Source organism: Lipotes vexillifer, unplaced genomic scaffold (assembly GCF_000442215.2).
Source record: "Lipotes vexillifer unplaced genomic scaffold, Lipotes_vexillifer_v1.1 scaffold216, whole genome shotgun sequence".
NCBI classification, from domain to species: domain Eukaryota; kingdom Metazoa; phylum Chordata; class Mammalia; order Artiodactyla; family Lipotidae; genus Lipotes; species Lipotes vexillifer.
Genome location: NW_006779100.1, coordinates 1,625,929 through 1,646,491, shown reverse-complemented (window position 1 = coordinate 1,646,491; position 20,563 = coordinate 1,625,929). Strand labels below are relative to the sequence as shown.

The window sequence follows — 20,563 nt, the reverse complement described above, 5'->3', positions numbered from 1 at the left end:
AAAGTTTTCAGTTATTTCATCCCTTAGAGATAATTTAGTTAACATTTGGCAGATAGCCTCCCAGTCATTTACCTATACACATGTGCACGTATTTCCCTTATCAAATGATATCTATGTTTTTTCCATTAATATTAAACAAATGCTGACCTGGCACAAGCAATATGATGAACTGAGGTAATACAACCTCTCCTCCCACCCCCAAGACACATAGAAATACTAGGTAAAAGAAAATGTATTTTAATAATAAAGTAGCACAGGGAGATCAGCTCGTTGCTTTGTGACAACCTAGAGGGGTGGGAGGGAGGCTCAAGAGGGAGGGGGATATGAGGATATATGTATATATATAGCTGATTCACTTTGTTGTACAGGAGAAACTGACACAACATTGTAAAGCAATTATACTCCAATAAAGATATTTTAAAAAATAATAAATGCGTACATAGCTGGAAGAGAATTTTGGAGCAAATTACCTAGTATACAGTCAGTACAGAGAGATAAAGAAATGGAAAATATGAAAGAGTTTAAGAGATACAAGTGATAGAATGAGAAGGTCCAGCATATCTAATAAATAGAGCTCAAAGAGAATAGTGAGGAGGTAATATATGAAAGACAACAAATGAGAATTTTCCAGGGTTGTTTAATGACATAAATCTTCAGGTTAAAGACACACACTGAGTACTGAGCAGAATATACAAAAATTAAACTATGCCTTTTTTGGAAGTATATTTAAATATATAAAAGAGTATCATTATAAAAGTGATATTCAGAATCAGGGAGATTAGAATGGACTTTTAATAAATTGTGTTGGTACAACTGTATCAGTAAGTAACCATCTGGAAAAAGATAACGCTATTTGTGAGGATAAATTCCCATAAAGAAGAACATGTGGGCCTTTCTCACTCATTCAGAATCAGTAAGCCAGGAAAGGAAAGGCTGATAAACTGAACTCTTAAAAAGCAAACAAGTAAGTAAAAACTCAAAGATTTCTGTCTAGAAAGAAAAATGATTAAAAACAATTCTATGGTTAATACCCCTGTCCAGTAGTTTTCTTAACATTATCCTAAGAACCACTGTTTGTGGTTCAAAGAACAACACCTTGAATTTTTTGGTACATGTTAACCATGTTGCCCTTCAGAAAGCGTGTTGCTTTTAAAATATTTTGTCATTTTGTATATTTTATCATTGGTGCAGTTGTGGATTTTTGTAGATATTCAGTGGACAATGTAAAGCCTATGAGTTACTCTATTCTTTTTTTTCTTTCAGGCATCAAGTACACGAAAAAGAAGAGTTCAAAGCTTTGAAAACTTTAAGTATTTTCTACCAAGCTGGGACTTCCAAAGCTGGGAATCCTATATTTTATTATGTTGCACGGAGGTAAGAAACACTATGTTTTATCTTACCAGAGCTTATAAAATGATATCAAATGTAGAGAGACGGGAAGTTTGGTTTTTCCCATTTGATTTTACTAGAATTGGAGACAAGTTTTTCTGGGAGAATGTAGCTGGGTAAACAGCCATCTTGTCCCTAAATGACGCTCAGTACATTAGAAATTGCTTTTCAGACTACCTGTTTCGTATTGGCTTCTCTTTGTTACATCAATTTTTTTATACCACGTTACAATGAATTAATTACCAAGAGTAAAAAAAAAAAATCACAATTTTTTATTTTCTGGTGTATTCTGATTAAATACTATCCATAACATGATACTCAGAAAGTTTTTTTTAAACGGAAAGAGTCTGAGTGAGAACTGTTAGTAATATGCTGTGTGATTTAACAAATAATTCAGAGACACTATGGGAAATTTCTAAAAAGATATGGCACAGGTGACAGCCTGAAAAATTGATTGTATTTGTTCATGCTGTCTTTCAGTCCAGGCTAGTTCCTAGAAAACCTTTCTGGCAGTGCTCCTCCTTCACAATAGGTATAATGCTTGCATTGCTTTCTCTGCCATTGTCTTTTCTTTCTTGCCTCATTCTGCCTTCCTTTTGAGAACTTGTCTGTGACATTAGTCAGTTTTACTTCTTCCCATTTAGTGTGACATAAACTCATGGTAATTGACCCTTAGGGACAGTGTGATATAATAGAGAGACCACTGGCTTTGGAATCTCAAGGACTATGTTTACTCTTAGTTCTGCTGTTCCACTAGGCTCTGGGAATTAATCTTTCTGAATTACCTCAGTTTAACATAAATTGAGGAATTATGTCAGTTGACTTAATGGTCATGAATGGCAAAAAATTGGCAGAGTGTATAGGAAATAAATGGAGGTTGAGAAGTAGTGGCAGAGGAGTGCAAAAAGGAAGGTGGGAGGTGGGAAACTCAGTTAATGGGATAATTCAGGTGGCGCTAACACCAAGAAGTCCTAAGAACTGGGGTGTTAGGGAATCAAGAGGGCACAGAAACTTGCATTTATCCTTAGCCCTTCTCTTTAACAACTCTGAATAACATCTCTTCACCTTCCCATGAAAGTCTTCTCTCTACCTTTTATCTCAGATGCTGTTTCTAAATTGCCTAAGATGATTTTAATTTTCTTTTGAATTTGAGATGAACCGTATTTGTATTCCATCCCCAATCTTTAACACCATCAGTGTATTTTTTTTTTTTTTTTTTTGCGGTACGCGGGCCTCTCACCGTTGTGGTCTCTCCCGTTGCGGAGCACAGGCTCCGGACGCGCAGGCTCAGCGGCCATGGCTCACGGGCCCAGCCGCTCCGCGCCATGTGGGATCTCCCTGGACTGGGGCACGAAGCCGTGTCCCCTGCATCGGTAGGCGGACTCTCAACCACTGCGCCACCAGGGAAGCCCCACCAGTGTATTTTGATTTTCCCTATTTTGTCAAAGTAATTAACAGTGAGACATTGGTAAGAGAGGTAGATAAGACATGTGTCTCTCCCCCCACACACACTTTAAATTCTTGTTAGTTTACAAGTCAGAAAGATTTCTGGAAAACCTCAAAGCTGAGTTTTTTCTTCAGGATCAGAGTGTAAGATTGTGTTCATTCTCTGCAGTGGTCTGTACTATACAGGCCAAAAGGAAAGTAGCATGGGCCTGATGCAGACACCCTCTGTGGTATTAAATGAGTGGGATTTCCAAGAAACGTATATAATATGGTGACTTGAGAATGCTAAGGATTCCCAGCCCTGCTGCTTCTTAGATAAGTTAATTTTTACGAATCTGTTTCTTCATATGTTAAAGAGGGGGAGATGCCTATAAAAACTATCCTGCCTACATCCCCCATAAAGTATTTTGTGACCTATAAAGTTCTGTACAGAGTATATTTGAGGTTTTCTTTTTTGTTGTTTTTGTTTTGGGATATGACTTTACTAATTTCAGACTTTCAGATGTTTCAGTTTCTTACTTAGACCTACGAGAGTGCCTCCTGGCCTTCATTGTCACCTGGTGTGAAGCTTCAGGTCCAGGACAGATGAGCACATGATAGCTCAGAGTAGAGAGAGGCCCAGTTCCTCCACTGTATACAAAAGCAGGGGAAGGTAGTAACTCAGCCAACTTTGTCAGAGAACACTCAGGTTTGACTTTTCTATATTCCTTTGTTTTTGTGGCTTAGACTCTACCACGTATTAGTTTATGTCTTTTGAGCTGTGGACCGGTCTCCTTACAGATACTTCACAGACATTTCGCACTTGAAATGCCCAGAATTTAATTCAGTGTATATTCAAATCAACTTCTTCTTCACACCATACTCCCTTTCTCAGTGGCATCACCATCCCTTCTCACTCTAGAAACGCTAATCATTTAAAATTCTTCCCTCTTTCTTTTATCCTCCTCGTTATCAATCACCATGTCTGATTTTAGTTGTGTGATCTAGGCTCATCAATTAGGCAGTTTTAGTCAGGGCCCTGTTATTACAAAGAAGTCATTCTTACTTTCTCAAGAAGATAGGCCTCAGGAAAAACATGAATTAGAGCAGGGCCTGCCCAGATGTAGACAGAACTTAGATGTCTGTCAGTCCTGGAACCAGCTTGTGCTAATTCTCTCTTGGCTTCACGTTCAACTCTACCTCATGATTTTTCTCTTTCTGTATTTCTTCAGTTTTAGCCCCATCTAGTCCATCCTTCATTACCTCAACACTGCACACTTCAAATTCCAGAAGGAGGACATGTTCAGCTAAAAATACCTGTTTGGCAAAGCCCTTAATGCTCTATGCTGGCCAGCCAGTAGATTTCTGGCTGCCCCTAAGTCAAGTACTTGCTCCTAGCCTAGCAGTCATGTGATTCAGAATAACCTCCTAGTGCTATTCCTTTATCAGGGGCTGTCCTGTGTTTTAATTTTTTTTTGAATTGAGTCTTAATGGTTTAATATTACTTTTTGGTACTTTGGAAATGTCTTTTGAATTCATTTCTCCCCCACTGCCATTAGTGAGACTCTCTTATTAGCTTTAACCTGTACTAATGCAGCATTATTCTCCTACTCCCTAAACCCCACATAACTACTTCCAGGTCATCTTTTTATTCATTCATTCATTCATTCATTCATGGTTGCATTGGGTCTTCGTTGCTGCGCACAGGCTTTCTCCAGTTGCAGCGAGCAGGGGCTACTCTTCATTGCAGTGCACAGGCTTCTCACTGCAGTGGCTTCTCGTTGCAGAGCATGGGCTCTAGGCGCACAGGCTTCAGTAGTTGTGGCACGCGGGCTCTAGAGCCCAGGCTCAGTAGTTGTGGCACACGGGCTTAGTTGCTCTGTGGCATGTGGGATCTTCCTGGGCCAGGGCTCGAACCCGTGTCCCCTGTATTGACAGGCTACTTCCAGGTCATCTGAACGTTGCTTCTGGAGGCAGTTTCCCGTTCAGATCTAATCTTGTCTCTCTCCATTTGTTAAATAGAGTCCCCATGTAAAGTCCAGGTTCGTATAAAGTCAGGCATGCTGGGTGCTCCATAATTCTGACCTAATTTAGTTTTTAATCTTTTCCTGCTATTCCCTCCTATACACTTTTGCTCCTAGCCTGTAATAGTTAAAGTACCATAAATATAAGGACAGTTGTTGCAGCATTGTTTATAGTGGCAAAAAACTGAAAATAATATAACTGTGTATCAAAAGGAAATTGTTGAATAAATAATGATACATCTCTATTATGGAATAATATGCAATGTGTTAAGTCTAGTTTGCTTGTTACAAGTGATAGAAATGAAATTTAAACTTGTGTAAATCAGGAAAGATATCAATTGCCACATGTACCCAAGAAGATCAAGAGATGGACTGGCTTCTTGCATGACTACATGCAGAGCTTTGAACAGTGTCATCTGGAGAACATCTGTCTTCTCTGTGTCTCGACTCTGCTTTCTTTGTGTTGATTTTATTCCCAGGCAGCTCTTCCTAAGCTATAGCCAGGGATGGTTTGTGTTCTCCCAGCTTAACAACCCAGTGGAAAAACACTTCTTTCCCAGTAGTAACAGCAGAAGTACTGGTCTCATTGGCCTGAGTCACCTGCCAATTTCTGAGGCTTTTGCTATGGCAAGGGGAATGGAATTTCTTGGTTGTCTATGCCCGAATTATGTGCCCATATCTGGAGCTCAGTGGTGAAGCCAGCTTGAACTGCATGAACTAAAAGGGGTGGGGGGATGGGAGCAGGGTTTCCCAAAGGGAAATTGGATTGCCGATATCAGAATGAGGAAAAATGGATTCTGAGCAGGAGAAAGTAACAGAAGTCCTCTAATGCACCTTTAAAAAGATCCAGAAGGATGGCTCTGTCATTTATCATGCAGGGTGCAGAGGAATGTGGGTGTGTATGTGCACAGGCATATGCTATGTATAGACTGTGAAGTGTGTGAAAGTATACACATTACACTGTTCACATTGCTTATCTCAGGGGTGTATGATTGGAGCAGGTAGAGGGTCAGTTATAGTATTTCTATTATATATCTCTGTTGTTTGACTTGTTGCCAGGGCACATGTTATTTTTGTCCGAGTAATTAAAAATATAAAACCTGAAAGTACAATGAAGAGTTTTCCTCTTAGGAATATTGTGATACCTGGCAATTGCTTTTTGGGTGTCAGTAGTAGCTAAAACTTACTGAGTGCTTTCTCTGCATCAGGCAAACTGTGCATATTATATACTTTTTCATTTAACCTTTTTCATGTAACCTGCTGAGCTATTATTATTACCAGTGATTGACTTGTGTGTAAACTGAAATTTAGAGAAATTGTTAGTCATTCACAAATGTAGGTATCAATCAGAATGACCTGGAAAATTAAAACAAGCAAATGTATATATCCCAAGGCCCTACCTAGCCTGCCAAATCAAAATTTCAGGGTAGAGCCTAATCTATATATCTAACAAACACCCCAAGTGATTCATTCCTAGTCAGTTTATTACTGGTTTGTTTGGGAGTCTCACTGGTCAGGTATTTAATTCATGGTGGTACAACTAGTAAAAATCAGAGTTGGGTTTCAAACCTTAACAACTACACTATTAATAACATGGTTATTAAAAAGATAACATGTTTATTATCACTGTTAAAATTATACACTAGGTTTTTAAGTTAAATCAGTCTTTGTAGACCAGCATGGAAATCTTACCAGTAGTTATGCGACATATTTCTGTAGGGAAGAATTCTGAATTCTAGGCATCAGATTTACAAATGACCTTTTGCAATAAAGGACAAAAGTTTAAGATAATTTTGTCATTGGAGCAGCTGTAGTCTGCATTCCAAAGGTTAGCTGAATTGGAACCTTTTTTACTGTAACAGCGTATTACTATTACACATTCATGGAATATGGTGACACAGATAGATGTATTGTTTTGTACAGCAGCGGTCCCCAACCTTTTTGGCACCAGGGACCAGTTTCGTGGAAGAACAATTTTTTCACAGACCCGGCGGGGGTGGAGGGGAGGAATGGTTCAGGTGGTAATGTGAGCGATGGTTCAGGCAGTAATGCGGGTGATGGGGGAGCGGCAGATGAAGCTTCCCTCGCTTACCTACCACTCACCTCCTGCTGTGCGGCCCGGTTCCTAACAGGCCTGGGGGTTAGGGACCCCTGTTGTAGAGCACTGTAGTTTATCCTTTTGTCTATTTAATAAAAAATAAAATAAATACAAAAACAACACATGTCAGTCCCCATCCGCAACCCCCTATCCGTTACACACACACACACACACACACACACACACACACACAGAAGCATACTTTGGCTAAACGTTGCCAACATAATTTCTTCTGTTATACCTTTAATGTAAGAACCTGAGTTTCAACTGAGTTTTGCAAACATTTAAAAGGCAAACATGTGGTATTTTGCCTTTTTTAGCATTTATAAGGAAGGAAACCATCATATTAAGGTAATAATTAAGCTTACACAATTAAAATTGGCAAACAACCAAATTAAACTAGGATATGATAATTTACTCAGAGGTAGGTTGAAATAAATTTAATTTTCCTAGTGTGCTTGTCATTCAGCAGATATAATGAACTGAGATAGCAATGCAAACAGTCCAAGTCCATTTCAGCCTGAGTGTACACAAAACATCAAAAATATTACATAGAAAAAGAAAGGGAGTGCTGTCCATTGCATTCAGTATGGTGCCACCACTTTTCATGTTCATGGTTGTGGCTATCTTTGGGGTCACTTTTATATTCTTAGTTGTCTTGGGATTTGAAGTTGTCTTGGGATTTGAAGTTGTCTTGGGATCCAGAGATGTTTGGAGCTCTGGAGTTGTCTTGGAATTTGGGGTTGTCTCAGAATTTGGGCTGATCTGTTTAGAAGCTGTCATAGAATTTGAGGTCATCAGTGTTGGAGTTGACCGCAAAGTGTCACCAACCAACAGGAGGAGCAGACTGAGTAATAGCTTGAACATCATTTTCCTGTTTCAGAATAATTATGGAAAATTAATCTAACACTTGGATCACAAACAAATCTAAGAACTTGCTTTTTTTTAAAAGTGGTGGTGAGGGGGCAGGGGGAATGAAGGAAACCTTATCTCAGCACTGGGGAAATGCCAACCTTGGTTTAACAAATTTCATAGTTTTTAAGATGAAAGGAAATTCAGAAGAGATCGATATCAACTCTTCCATTTTACAGATGGGCTCAGACAAAGGCAAAAGGGTGCATATCTAAAAATGACCAGAACTAGAACTTGAGTCTGAGCCTTAGTCTAGTGTTCTTTAGTAGATGGGGACTATGACATAGGCATGGTATAGACATATCCCAAAAGTTTACTAGTAAACCATTTTTAAAGTAAGGCTAATTTTTTTTAATCATATATTCAAATCTCATGGTTTGCCACATTTGAGATAAAGCAGCTAGCTCATGTTGAACATGGTTAACTATTCTGTTTTTTAACTTAAACCTCAAACTTTAATTTTAGAAATCTAATATATGCTAAAATTTACATTTGGTTCTAATGTATAATTGAGAAAATTTCAAATTAATATTACCTTTTGATATTTTTTCTTTGAAGATTAAAACTTCAGGCTTTCTCCAGTGTCCCGTGGGGGATCTAATTTCTCACTCACTGTGTGCTGTTTAAATAAAATTAGTAAGTCACATGTTATAAACTTGACCTGCTATTTGCTCTTTGGAAATAACCTATTGAGTGCTTTCCAAACTGGTGCAAACAGATGGACTGTGGCAGAAATCAAGGAATTCAAATAAAGTTCCTCTAAAATCTAGTGTCTTATTTAAAGAACCCTGTGAATTCCACTTTGTTATTCCTCTTATCCATGTGTATATTAGTGAATGTCTTCATTGGATTAACACTAACTGGAGAAATATACTCTTTGCCTACTGTGATTATCATGACTTAAAATCAGGTAAGTATATTAGAGAGAGATGTTTTTTTCTTAAAGCATCTTGTATATATGTTTAGAGGGTAGGTAGTTTTTGGCTAGGATTATTTTGAAGTTTTAAAAATAATTCAAGAATATAGCATTCTAGGAGTTTAATTTCTAGTAAATAATTATTCTATTAGAAAAGAAGTTAAACTTTATTAACATAAGGCTAAATTAGAAAAGAATTGCATATGAAAGTGATACTTTTCATACTGAGTTTGCAAAGATTTTTTTTTAGTACATTAATTCACCCACATTGAAGCACATTAAGTGAATTCTTTAAAGGAATTTCATCTTTGGGTCACTCCTTTTCTTTGATAAGTGGTATACAGGGAAGTTGGGTTGTATTGTGCTAATGTTTTCACCACATTAGCCGGCTCTTTTAAAAAATTGCAGGACTGTGAACAATGGTGTTGACATACAAGGAAATGGCTACATAAGTGGCAGAAGCACAAGTCAGTACATGTTTCTGACTTGTTTTACTTTGCTATGTAGGTTTCTTTTTCCTCCTGCATGAAGAGAACCAGTGCTTGCTAAATCTTATTTATATTAGGTACATATTGTATAGAACCTAACTTAACTGGAGATTTGTGTGATCAGACCTAAGAAGTAAGTATAAAAAGCCTCAGAGTAGATATTATAAGTCAGAGTACTAAGATAATGCACAGATAACTTTTTATTGGTGCTTCAAACACCTCAATCTCAACTTATTTAGAATTTTAAATTCAACATTTTCCCCTTCCTATTCTCATACCCAGATATGTTGGGTTGGCTAAAATGTTCATTTGGGTTTTTTGGTAAGATTTTATGGAAAAAGCCCAAAGAACTTTTTGGCCAATACATATTTTTCTCATAATCTCTTTCTCGGTTAACTGCGTCATTACCCAGCCAAATGGCTCTCCAACCTTGAATTTCTTATTGTCTTCTTATTGATCTTAAGCTGCCCAAGCCTCTCGATGATAATTAAGTAAAATTAAAAATTCTGAACACTCCCCACTTAAATGTTCCCCCGCCCCCCAAAAAATCATTTTCAATTATTTAGGTCTTTAAATACCTCCCACTTCTTTATCTTTGTGCAGCTTTCCCCATCTGCCCAAAGTATTTCTTCCTCATTCAAAATTGCATTCTTCCTTCAAGGTCTAACTCTGATGGCAGCACCTTTTATGAGGGCCTTCCTTAATTCTATACTTCAGCATCAGACATTTTAGGACTTCGTACCTCTAGAGCACTTATCAGAGTCTGTTTTTTAATATAGATGTATCCTCAGTCTTTCTTCAACCAAATTCTGGCTTCCTTGTGATCAGGTACTACTTTTTTTTTTTTTAACATCTTTATTGGAGTATAATCGCTTTACAGTGGTGTGTTAGTTTCTGCTGTATAACAAAGTGAATCAGCTATACATACACATACATCCCCATATCCCCTCCCTCTTGCGTCTCCCTCCCTCCCCCCCTCCCTATCCCACCCCTCCAGGCGCTCAGGTACTACTTATTCTTTGTACTTGCTATAGCACAGTGAGTTCTTGTACATAATAGGGTACAACAAACACTGGAATTTGCTGAAACATCTCTTTGTTTCTTCATGTCTGAGGGCTGATATCATTAGTGATGTCTAAAATGGTAGACATTTGGTCATTTGCAGTTTTCCCTGCATTATAAAGTCCTATTTCTACTTTCTGGCAGCTGTTTTGAGAGGATTTCTTTATTTGTATGATGTGGATCATAATGTACATTCATATCCTTTACCTGTGTTATATAACAAAAATTCAACCGAGTAAATTTTAAAGATCTAATTGGCTTTATTTGAACAATTCATGAATCGGACAGCATCCCATCTAACAAGTAGAGAGGAGCTCCAAAGGATTATGGAAAGGGAAAGTTTTTGTTTTTGTTATCCACATCTTTATTGGAGTATAATTGCTTGACAATGTTGTGTTAGTTTCTGCTGTACAGCAAAGTGAATCAGCTATATGTATACGTATATCCCCATATCCCCTCCCTCTTGAGCCTCCCTCCCACCCTCCCTATCCCACCCCTCTAGGTTGTCACAAAGCATCAAGTTGATCTCCCTGTGCTATTCAGCAGCTTCCCACTAGCCATCCATTCTACATTTGGTAGTGTATATATGTCAATGCTACTCTCTCACTTCGTCCCAGCTTCCCCTTCCCCCGCTCCGCTGTGTCTGTCTATGTCTTTACTCCTGCCCTGCCACTAGGTTCATCAGTACCGTTTTTTTTAGATTTATGGAAAGTTTTTAAAGGCAAGACAAGGAAGTCATAAACAAAAGTTATTTCAGGCTTAAGTAACCTACCATGGGGGATGGACAGGGTCTGTCTGTGTGGCAGATTATCTCATCTTCCTTTTGGTGCTAACCAGAAAATTTCACTCTGACTGGTTAGGATTACATTCCTGGAGAAGGTTGTAACTGCAGTTAGGTTAGGTATTAAGTCTCGGTTTTAGCACAAGTGACTCCATTTTGTTTTTTTTTTTTTTTTTTTTTTTTTTTTTTTTTTTTCCCAATAGTATGTAGTAGCAAGTGGCTTTTCAGTGTGGACAGTTACGTTTCAAAAATCTTTTTGGAAGCTTCCTGAGAAAGTGGATATGCAAATGTGCAAAAACAGGCTATTGTTATGTTAGACTTAAATGTGAGTACCTTTTAGAATTGTACATAAGCAGTTTTACAGTAAAATTTCAGCCTCTTCATTGTAGGAATCTAATACAGGAAAAAGAACACATTTCTCCTTAGTGGCAAAATACATGTTCTGAGGGGAAATGTCTGTCTTTGAACAAGTTTGTCTTCCAGTATTATTACAGTATAATACCGTAAGCCTGTTATCTAATCTTGGCTTGTTATTTATTCTTGTTTTTCATTATAAATGAAGAAAAGTGATTTAATTTTAAAAAGAGGCTCTTCTGTTTCCTTCTCTTGGATAATGGTATCTTCATCCACCTTGAGTTTTAAATGGAAGGCTAAAGATCAATCTTCATTTCCCTTAACCACATACATCTGATTAATCACTAAGTCCTGTTGATTCTGCCTCAAAAAATGTTTTGTACTTTATCCTTACATTACAGACTCAGTTTGTAGCTTTACCAGTTGTCTAAGCTGGGGTTAGCAAACTTGTTTGTCAAAGGAGCAGTAGTAAATATTTTAGGCTTTATAAGCCACATAAAGTTTTTCTTTTTTTCTTGTTTTTGTTTGGTTTGGCTTTTGGTTTTTAACTGCTCTTTAAAAATATAAGGGCCATTTTTAGCTTGCAGGTCATACAAAAACAGGCCACAAGTAGCATGTGGGCAGGATATCGCCAGTGGACCATAGTTTGCTGCACTCTGTTCTAGGCTGTTGAAATAACTTCCTATTTGGATTCTTTGTCACCGGTATGTTACCCCATCCCCTCCTTCTTCCACATTACTGCCAGAATGATCTCTCTAAAATATGACTGTGTGACTTTTACATAAAACCTTTTATGTGCTCTATTAACTAAGTTTTTATACTTAAGGCATTCATATACCACCTCTGGGGTTTTTGCGTTTCTTCGTAAGATCTATCCTATTAGTTACTCAATATTTTTTATTGACTTTTTTCTGAAAGGAAATTTTGTATTATACCATAAACAGAAAATCAGTATTGATTGCCATAACTAGAAAACCAGCAAACAAAAGATAACAGTAAAAAAGAAATACGGAATTATTAAATGACTGTTTCATATACTACCCCATCATATAGGTACCACACTTCAAAAAACCACTGACTTATAAGATAAACCTTTTTTCCTTAGCGTCATACAAATCTCTTCGTAATCTTTTACACTGTTCACAGTAGTTGCAAGATGGCTGAACTAAAGCAGGAGATTGAAAGTCATTTTGGTAAGAGGCTAGAGATGCTGGCCTTATTCTGGAAATCTCATGATGCTGTCGTCGTTGATGTGGTTCCAAGTAAGCCTTAATGCTTTCTGGGCTGTTCTCAGGAAAGTGTGCTCATGACACATTGCTGAGGGTATCTTTAAGGGCAGTTGTCGAGAAGACTCTAGGAGCTGGCAAAGCCACAAAGTCTGCCCAGAGAGCTCAGAATGCCAAATGAGCATTCTGCACATTACCTCCTATATTGGCCAGTAAAGTCTTAAAATAACTTTCTCAATTGGTCATTTAAGTTTAATAATAGAAGACTAGTCATCACAGTGTGTAGTAACAGCTGTAGAAAGATGTCTCGCCTTTGCTTCAGCAACACTGACCATCTCACCATTTTCCTACTCTGGCATGCCTCTGTGATTTTGCATAGGCTTACCATTGGCTTTCAGTGCCGTTAATACAGGGCAAACTCCTACTTTTGATTCAAGACCCATCTCAGTAACCTGACTCTAACTCCTCTAGGCAAGTTAAGAAAAAAAAAAAAACAGCTTTACTGAGATATAATTCACATAAAGTTTACCCTTTTAAAAGTGTACAATTTAGTGGTTTTTAGTATATTCACACAGTCGGGCAATCATCACCACTACGTAATTTTAAACATTTCATCACCGCAAAAAGAAACCCCATACTCATCAGCAGTCATTCCCCATTCTCCCTCCCCTCGACCCTCTTAGTCCCTGGCAACCATTGTTTGTGTGTGCGTGTGTGTACATACATATATACACCACATTTTCTTTTTTACTTTTTTCTTTTTTTGCTATTAAATATATATATATATATATATTCTTCTATAATAAAGCCTTTTTTTAAAAAAAATAACTTCAAACTTACAGAAAAGTTTCAAATACATAGTACGGAGAGTTCACACATACCCTTCACTCAGATTCCCATAATGTTTATAATTTTCAAAACCACAGTACAGTGATCAAACCAGGAAATTAATATTAATATACTCCTGTCAGCTGAACTAAAGACTTCTTCAAATTTTAGTTTCCCCCTTATATCCCGTTGCAGTTCCACAATCCAGTTAGGATCCCACATTGCATATAGTTGCTGTGTCCTTCGTCCAAGCTGTGACAGTTCCTGAGTCTTTCCATATCTTTCACTACTTGATAATTTTCATACTTGTGGTCTTAAATATATTTTTAAATGCACAGATTTTTCAGCATGAAGAGCCTTCTCTGGTGGGTAACCCATCTCTTGAATCACCTTCAGTCATTAAAGAGAAATGACTGTGGCATTGTGATTTGCTGAAGCAGAGCCTCATACAAGTGTCAGGCTGTTCAGAATGCATCACTTTTATTTTTATTTATTTATTTATTTATCTTTCTTAACATTTTTATCGGAGTATAATTGCTTTACAGTGGTGTGTCAGTTTCTGCTTTATAACAAAGTGAATCAGTTATACATATACATATATCTCTTCCCTCTTGCATCTCCCTCCCTCCCACCCTCCCTATCCCACCCTTCTAGCTGGTCACAAAGCACCGAGCTAATCTCCCTGTGCTGTGCGACTGCTTCCCACTAGCTATCTATTTTACATTTGGTAGTGTATATATGGCCATATATACACTACCACTCTCTCACTTTGTCCCAGCTTACCCTTCCCCCTCCCCGTGTCCTCAAGTCCATTCTCTAGTAGGTCTGCGTCCTTATTCCCGTCTTGCCCCTAGGTTCTTCATGACCTTTTTTTTTTTAGATTCCATATATATGTGTTAGCATCCGGTGTTTGTTTTTCTCCTTCTGACTTACTTCACTCTGTATGACAGACTCTAGGCCCATCCACCTCACTACAAATAACTCAATTTCATTTCTTTTTATGGCTGAATAATATTCCATTGTATATATGTGCCACATCTTCTTTATCCAGTCATCTATAGATGGACACTTAGATTGCTTCCATGTCCTGGCTCTTGTAAACAGAGCTGCAGTGAACATTGTGGTACATGACTCTTTTTGAATTACGGTTTTCTTAGGGTATATGCCCAGTAGTGGTATTGCTGGGTCATATGGTAGTTCTATTTTTAGTTTTTTAAGGAACCTCCATACTGTTCTCCATAGTGGCTGTATCAATTTACATTCCCACCAACAGTGTATGAGGGTTCCCCTTTCTCCACACCCTCTCCAGCATTTATTGTTTCTAGATTTTTTGATGATGGCCATTCCTACCGGTGTAAGATGATATTGCATTGTAGTTTTGATTTACATTTCTCTAATGATTAATGATGTTGAGTATTCTTTCATGAGTTTGTTGGCAGTCTGTATATCTTCTTTGGAGAAATGTCTATTTAGGTCTGCTGCCCATTTTTGGATTGGGTTGTTTGTTTTTTTCATATTGAGCTGCGTGAGCTGCTTGTAAATTTTGGCAATTAATCCTTTGTCAGTTGCTTCATTTGCAAATATTTTCTCCCATTCTGAGAATTGTCTTTTCGTCTTGTTTATGGTTTCCTTTGCTGTGCAAAAGCTTTTAAGTTTCATTAGGTCCCGTTTGTTTATTTTTGTTTTTATTTCCATTTCTCTAGGAGGTGGGTCAAAAAGGATCTTGCTGTGATTTATGTCACAGAGTGTTCTGCCTATGTTTTCCTCTAAGAGTTTGATAGTGTCTGGCCTTACATTTAGGTCTTGAATCCATTTTGAGTTTATTTTTGTGTATGGTGTTAGGGAGTGTTCTAATTTCATTCTTTTACATATAGCTGTCCAGTTTTCCCAGCACCACTTATTGAAGAGGCTGTCTTTTCTCCATTGTATATTCTTGCCTCCTTTATCAAAGATAAGGTGACCATATGTGCGTGGGTTTATCTCTGGGCTTTCTATCCTGTTCCATTGATCTATATTTCTGGGGGGTTTTTTGCCAGTACCATAGTGTCTTGATTACTGTAGCTTTGTAGTATAGTCTGAAGTCTGGGAGCCTGATTCCTCCAGCTTCGTTTTTGTTTCTAGATTGCTTTGGCTCTTCGGGGTCTTTTTACACCACATTTTCTTTATCCGTTTGCCCATTGATGGATACTTAGGTTGTTTCCACATCTTGGCTATTTTTAATAACGTTGCAATAAACATGTGGGTACATAGAATATTATTTTCCTGTTCATCTATTGGACTTTTAGCTCCTAGATCTTAGATGTCTTTATCTGGATACACAGAGAATCTAGCAGAGCATGTGGCATTTCAGAAAACACTTAATAAATGAACTTAGCTTTTAATTATTATATGTATGTAATCATTCAGTGCTAGTGTTAAGACTAATCGCCACTTTTAATTATGGACACACATGACTGTAGTTTAAAGGAAGAAGACTTGATTTAATAACAGTGATTAGGGTTGGAGTCCTGAATTGAATGAACCAAAAGATTTCTCAAGTGGTTTTGTTTTCTGTGATTCTTGGTTTATAGAAGTATAGTGGCCTTGGCTGTTAGTGAAACAAGGCTTTGGTTTACTCATCAAGGATGATTTAGTGATTTATGACTTGACAGTACTTAAAAAGAAACAGTGGCTGCAATCCATCTATTTTTATGAAAACACAGTTGTTTTTTTTGAATCAACTGTGGTTCACCTCTTTTTTTTTTGCGGTACGCGGGCCATTCACTGTTGCGGCCTCTCCCGTTGCAGAGCACAGGCCCGGGACGCGCAGGCTCAGCGGCCATGGCTCACGGGCCCAGCCGCTCCGCGGCACATGGGATCCTCCCGGACCGGGGCATGAACCCGTGTCCCCTGCATCGGCAGGCGGACTCTCAACCACTGCGCTACCAGGGAAGCCCTGGTTCACTTCTTTTAGTGTAAATATATAATCCTTGAAAGGAAATAATCCTGAGATATATTTATGAGGTTTGATTTTATGAAATATTAGGGAAAAATTCTAAAACAAGCATCTAAGGGTAAATACATCCAAGTGAATATTGCTCCCTTCAGAAGAGCCGCTGTTGGAGGTGATGTACTTACTTCAAACCCTGATGCCTTTGAGCACACATTTTTAAGGAAATACATTTTTGGACGTGTTGTCAAAGTCTAAAACATGTTCTTTTTAAATGTGGTGGGAAAATCTTCATATTTGAAATTTTTAATGAGGCAAAATGTCATTTAGTAATATATTTGTTTAAGATGAGTTTTTTCTTATGTGACATATAAACTGGCTCTTAGTAATATTTGAAAGGAGGGGCCCCAAAGGAGTTTTCACTAATGACAGCCTCATTGGAATAAGAGTTTAAAGACTCAAACATAACTGCTTTGAAGCAAAATGTAAAGAAATTTAGATATGTGACATTTATGTTTAAAATTTAAATCAGTTTATAGTCAACTCACTGTTAATATATGAAGATGTTTTACTAGTTTCAGGTGACTCCTTCATCCTTTGATTACTTTTACTGTGTTTTAAAGAGACTAGCCTTTACAATGTGTTTCTAAGTTTATATTTTATGTCCTGCAGATTTTTTTTTTTTTTAATTTAGTGTCAGGGCAAGAGACTCATAACACTTCATTAAAGTATACTTTGTTAAGCAAGAAAGATTTCATTTACTCATTGTAGAAAAGCCATACCTTGAGGAAATACTAGAGCCTGTAGATAGATGAAATTATTCTTAAACATTTATTGGCTTTCTTTATTTGTCATTGGTATGAGGAAATGCAGCTGAGGATCTGATGCTAAGTAATAGAACTGGTAAGTGGATGTGGGCTATGTGCCAGTTACCCTTACACTATACAGTGTCTCAGGTGCAGCTGTGGTCACTGAGGCTTTGGTTGGCAAGGAAGGGCCTTCCAGTGGTTTTTGTGGTGTATGGCATCTTTATTTTTCCTTAGTGGTGTTTTGTTCTTTTCTTTCTCGATGAAAAGCCATTAAATCTTAGTTTATTTTCTGTTGAGGCAAGCATTTGACAGGCATTTGAACTCCCTCAGCCTTCCAGAAGTGTTCACTTTGTTTTTTTGAGCTGTGACTACGGGCAACAAAATAGCACAAAGTAAAAAATTACATTTCCTGGTATTGAGTATTTCATCAGATTTATTTGATACTTGGCCTTGAGATACCCATTTGAAATATTCAGATGTCTAATTTTTTACTGATAAATCATGTCTTCCATGGAATAAATAAATAACAAACCTTGTAAATTAGTTATTTGAAGTGTAACTAAAGAAGACAGATACATGGGGAATTATGTACCACTATGGGTTCAGTTATCTCCACTTCTGATCTTTTTAATTACCGAGAATTTCTTATACAAGACATAGGAGTAATATTTACAATACTTATGTAGCACCTACAAAGTGCTTTAATACACATGTTTTATCTATTCTTTAAAATACCCATGTGGAACATGTGTTCTTAACAAGATTTTTACCAGAGGACACATTTAATCGTTTACCCAAGATAACAACACAGGCTTTTGGTGACAGTCTTATCTCACGCTCTTTCTATAAAATCCCAGTGTACTTTAAATACTCTTTGAATTGTTTTGATCAGAAAAAACTACAGTTTTGCTGCTTTTATTGTGTGTTTGTGTGTGTATGTTTAATTTCTGTACTTAGATTTCATCAATAACTTCCAACAAATTCAGAATATCAGGCCATGGTTTATTGAAAAGATAAATGGGTGTATTGGGCATATGTCTCAACTGGTTCCTGAACGTGTTTAACAGAGTTGGGGCCGTTGAACCAAAGTGACATTTCGTAAAAAATGAGCTTCTTAAGAACCTCACTTGTATCAGTTTTTTTGTTTTGTTTTGTTTTGTTTGCGGTACGCGGGCCTCTCACTGTTGTGGCCTCTCCCGTTGCGGAGCACAGGCTCCGGGCGCACAGGCTCAGCGGCCATGGCTCACGGGCCCAGCCACTCCGCGGCACGTGGGATCCTCCCGGACCGGGGCACGAACCCATGTCCCCTGCATCGGCAGGCGGACTCTCAACCACTGCGCCACCAGGGAAGCCCCAGTGTATCACAGTTTTAAAAGTGTGGAGCAGACTAATCTGCTTAACACATTATTAACACATTGAGGTGGCTTTTTTTCCCTCTGTTTCCTTGATTTCCCTTGAGCAATCTACATGTACTAAATTGTTCACAGGTATCAGAATTAACCTTTCTCTGAAATTGTTCCAAAGGTAACTCCCCACTGCCCAGAACTAATTTCTTATATGACAAGTAGCAGCCTAGCCAAATCCCCTTCATTCATAACTTTTCTTTCATCTCTCTTTTCTCTGGACTATGAAGCTAAGACTTTGACCTATTGGAAGAAACTTAGGCTCTAGAATAAGAAAGACTTGAGGTTTGACTTGGTCTGTCTTAAGTAGGTTATTGTTAGCGCACCAGTCATATCTTTGATCTGTATTAATTCATCCTTTTATTTAATAAATTCAGATCAAGCTGGCCCCTCGCCCCCCTCCGCCCCGAAAAAAAACCTCCTAGCAGGAGGTGATAATCTACACAGAAATAAAAAGGATGAATAAAGGTTTGCCAGGGGAAGAAGAGGGAAAGGAGTGTAGTGGTGAGAACATGAAGAATCTCTGAGGGCCTGATGGCAAGAGAGAGCCTGGTGAATTACAGCGACAGAAAGATGTTTTGTTTGAACTATACAGTGTGAGGGAGCTGGAAAATCTTAAGATGATACTGTAAAGGGTGGCAAGGGCCTGATCATATAGTAAACCATATTGAGAATTTAGATTTTATTCTGAGACATGGGAAATGATTGAAAGTTTTTTGGAGGGGTTTTTTTGGTTGTTGTTGTTCATTTGCTTTGTTATTAGGAGAGAAAAGAGCTTGTCTGGTTAGATTTGTTGGAGAACAATCCTGACAGCAGTTAACCATGTAGAGCTAACGTAAGCTAATATAATAAGTATGTGCTTCCAAGAAATCTGATAGTGCATTTCTGTCTCTGATCCATGATACCCTCTAGTTTCTTAACCACCCCTCCCTATTCACAGTTCATTTTGCATCATCTCATTTTCTTACTCAACCTAGAGCCCTTGGACAGCTGTTTCAATAGTTCTTTTCTAAGATCTCTTGCATTTTTCAAAGACAAAGCAGGTGATAAAACACACTTGGTATACATATTAGCATTTTGGTATATTTATCTTTTTTGTTGTTTTTATACATAGTTCTATAACATACATGTTTATATATCCTATAGTTTTTGCTTATCTTATGCATTTTCCACTTTTCAAACTTAAAAAAAAACCTCTACATAAATATTTGTATTGGACACGTAATATTCTGGCCAGTGGCTCATCATTTACTTGACCAGTTTCCTAATGGTAGATATTTAGCATTCTGTTTTTCTTGCTATTAGAAAGAATGCTGGTGTTTACCTAGAATTTACTAGGTTAAAGGTTAAAGTATTTTAGGTTTTTGATCATTGCTGTGTTGCCCTCCCGCATAATTGGTATAATAATTTAAAGATATGCAGGTTATGACTTGTTGAATGAGGAGGCACAGGCCACCCACTTGGGGTTGGCAAGTAGCTCCCTCAATTTTCAAGGGAAATGAAAACCCCTGGGGTCATTTTGATTGAAGGCTCAGTTTCAATACACTCAGACAAAGGAAGTAAAGTCACAAGATTTATTATTTAGAGATGCCAGAAACGTCGCCGGGGGATGGGGGGCGTGCACAGTGAGCTGGGGGAAGAGCAGTCCTCTTCCCCAGTTCAAGAGATACAGTACAGGGTAGGAAGCACCTCTTGTAAGGTGGCTGGGATGACAGTCACTTAAATTTTTACAGGCTTGACTCTAAGTGCTTATTTTAAAAGGTGCCCCAGGAAAAGCAAAGTGGGAACTTCTGGTGGTAATCCTAATTTGAGTCCTTATCTAAATGTCCAGACTCTGGGTCTGTGTAGGGTTGTCATACTGTAAAATGCTTAGGCAGCAACTCAGAATAGCTATTTTCTTTTTTTTTTTTTTTTTTTTT

At 37.8% G+C, this 20,563-nt stretch overlaps 1 protein-coding gene across 2 annotated transcripts in view; it reads left to right on the top strand.

The window, feature by feature from the left end:
* NF1 (neurofibromin 1) overlaps positions 1 to 20,563 on the top strand; it is a 250,910-nt gene that overhangs the window by 154,058 nt on the left and 76,289 nt on the right. For both annotated transcript variants that reach the window (XM_007452391.1, XM_007452392.1), the window contains one exon: positions 1,264 to 1,374. In XM_007452391.1, coding sequence (XP_007452453.1) covers positions 1,264 to 1,374 — 111 coding nt within the window. The remainder of the gene's footprint in view (positions 1 to 1,263; positions 1,375 to 20,563) is intronic.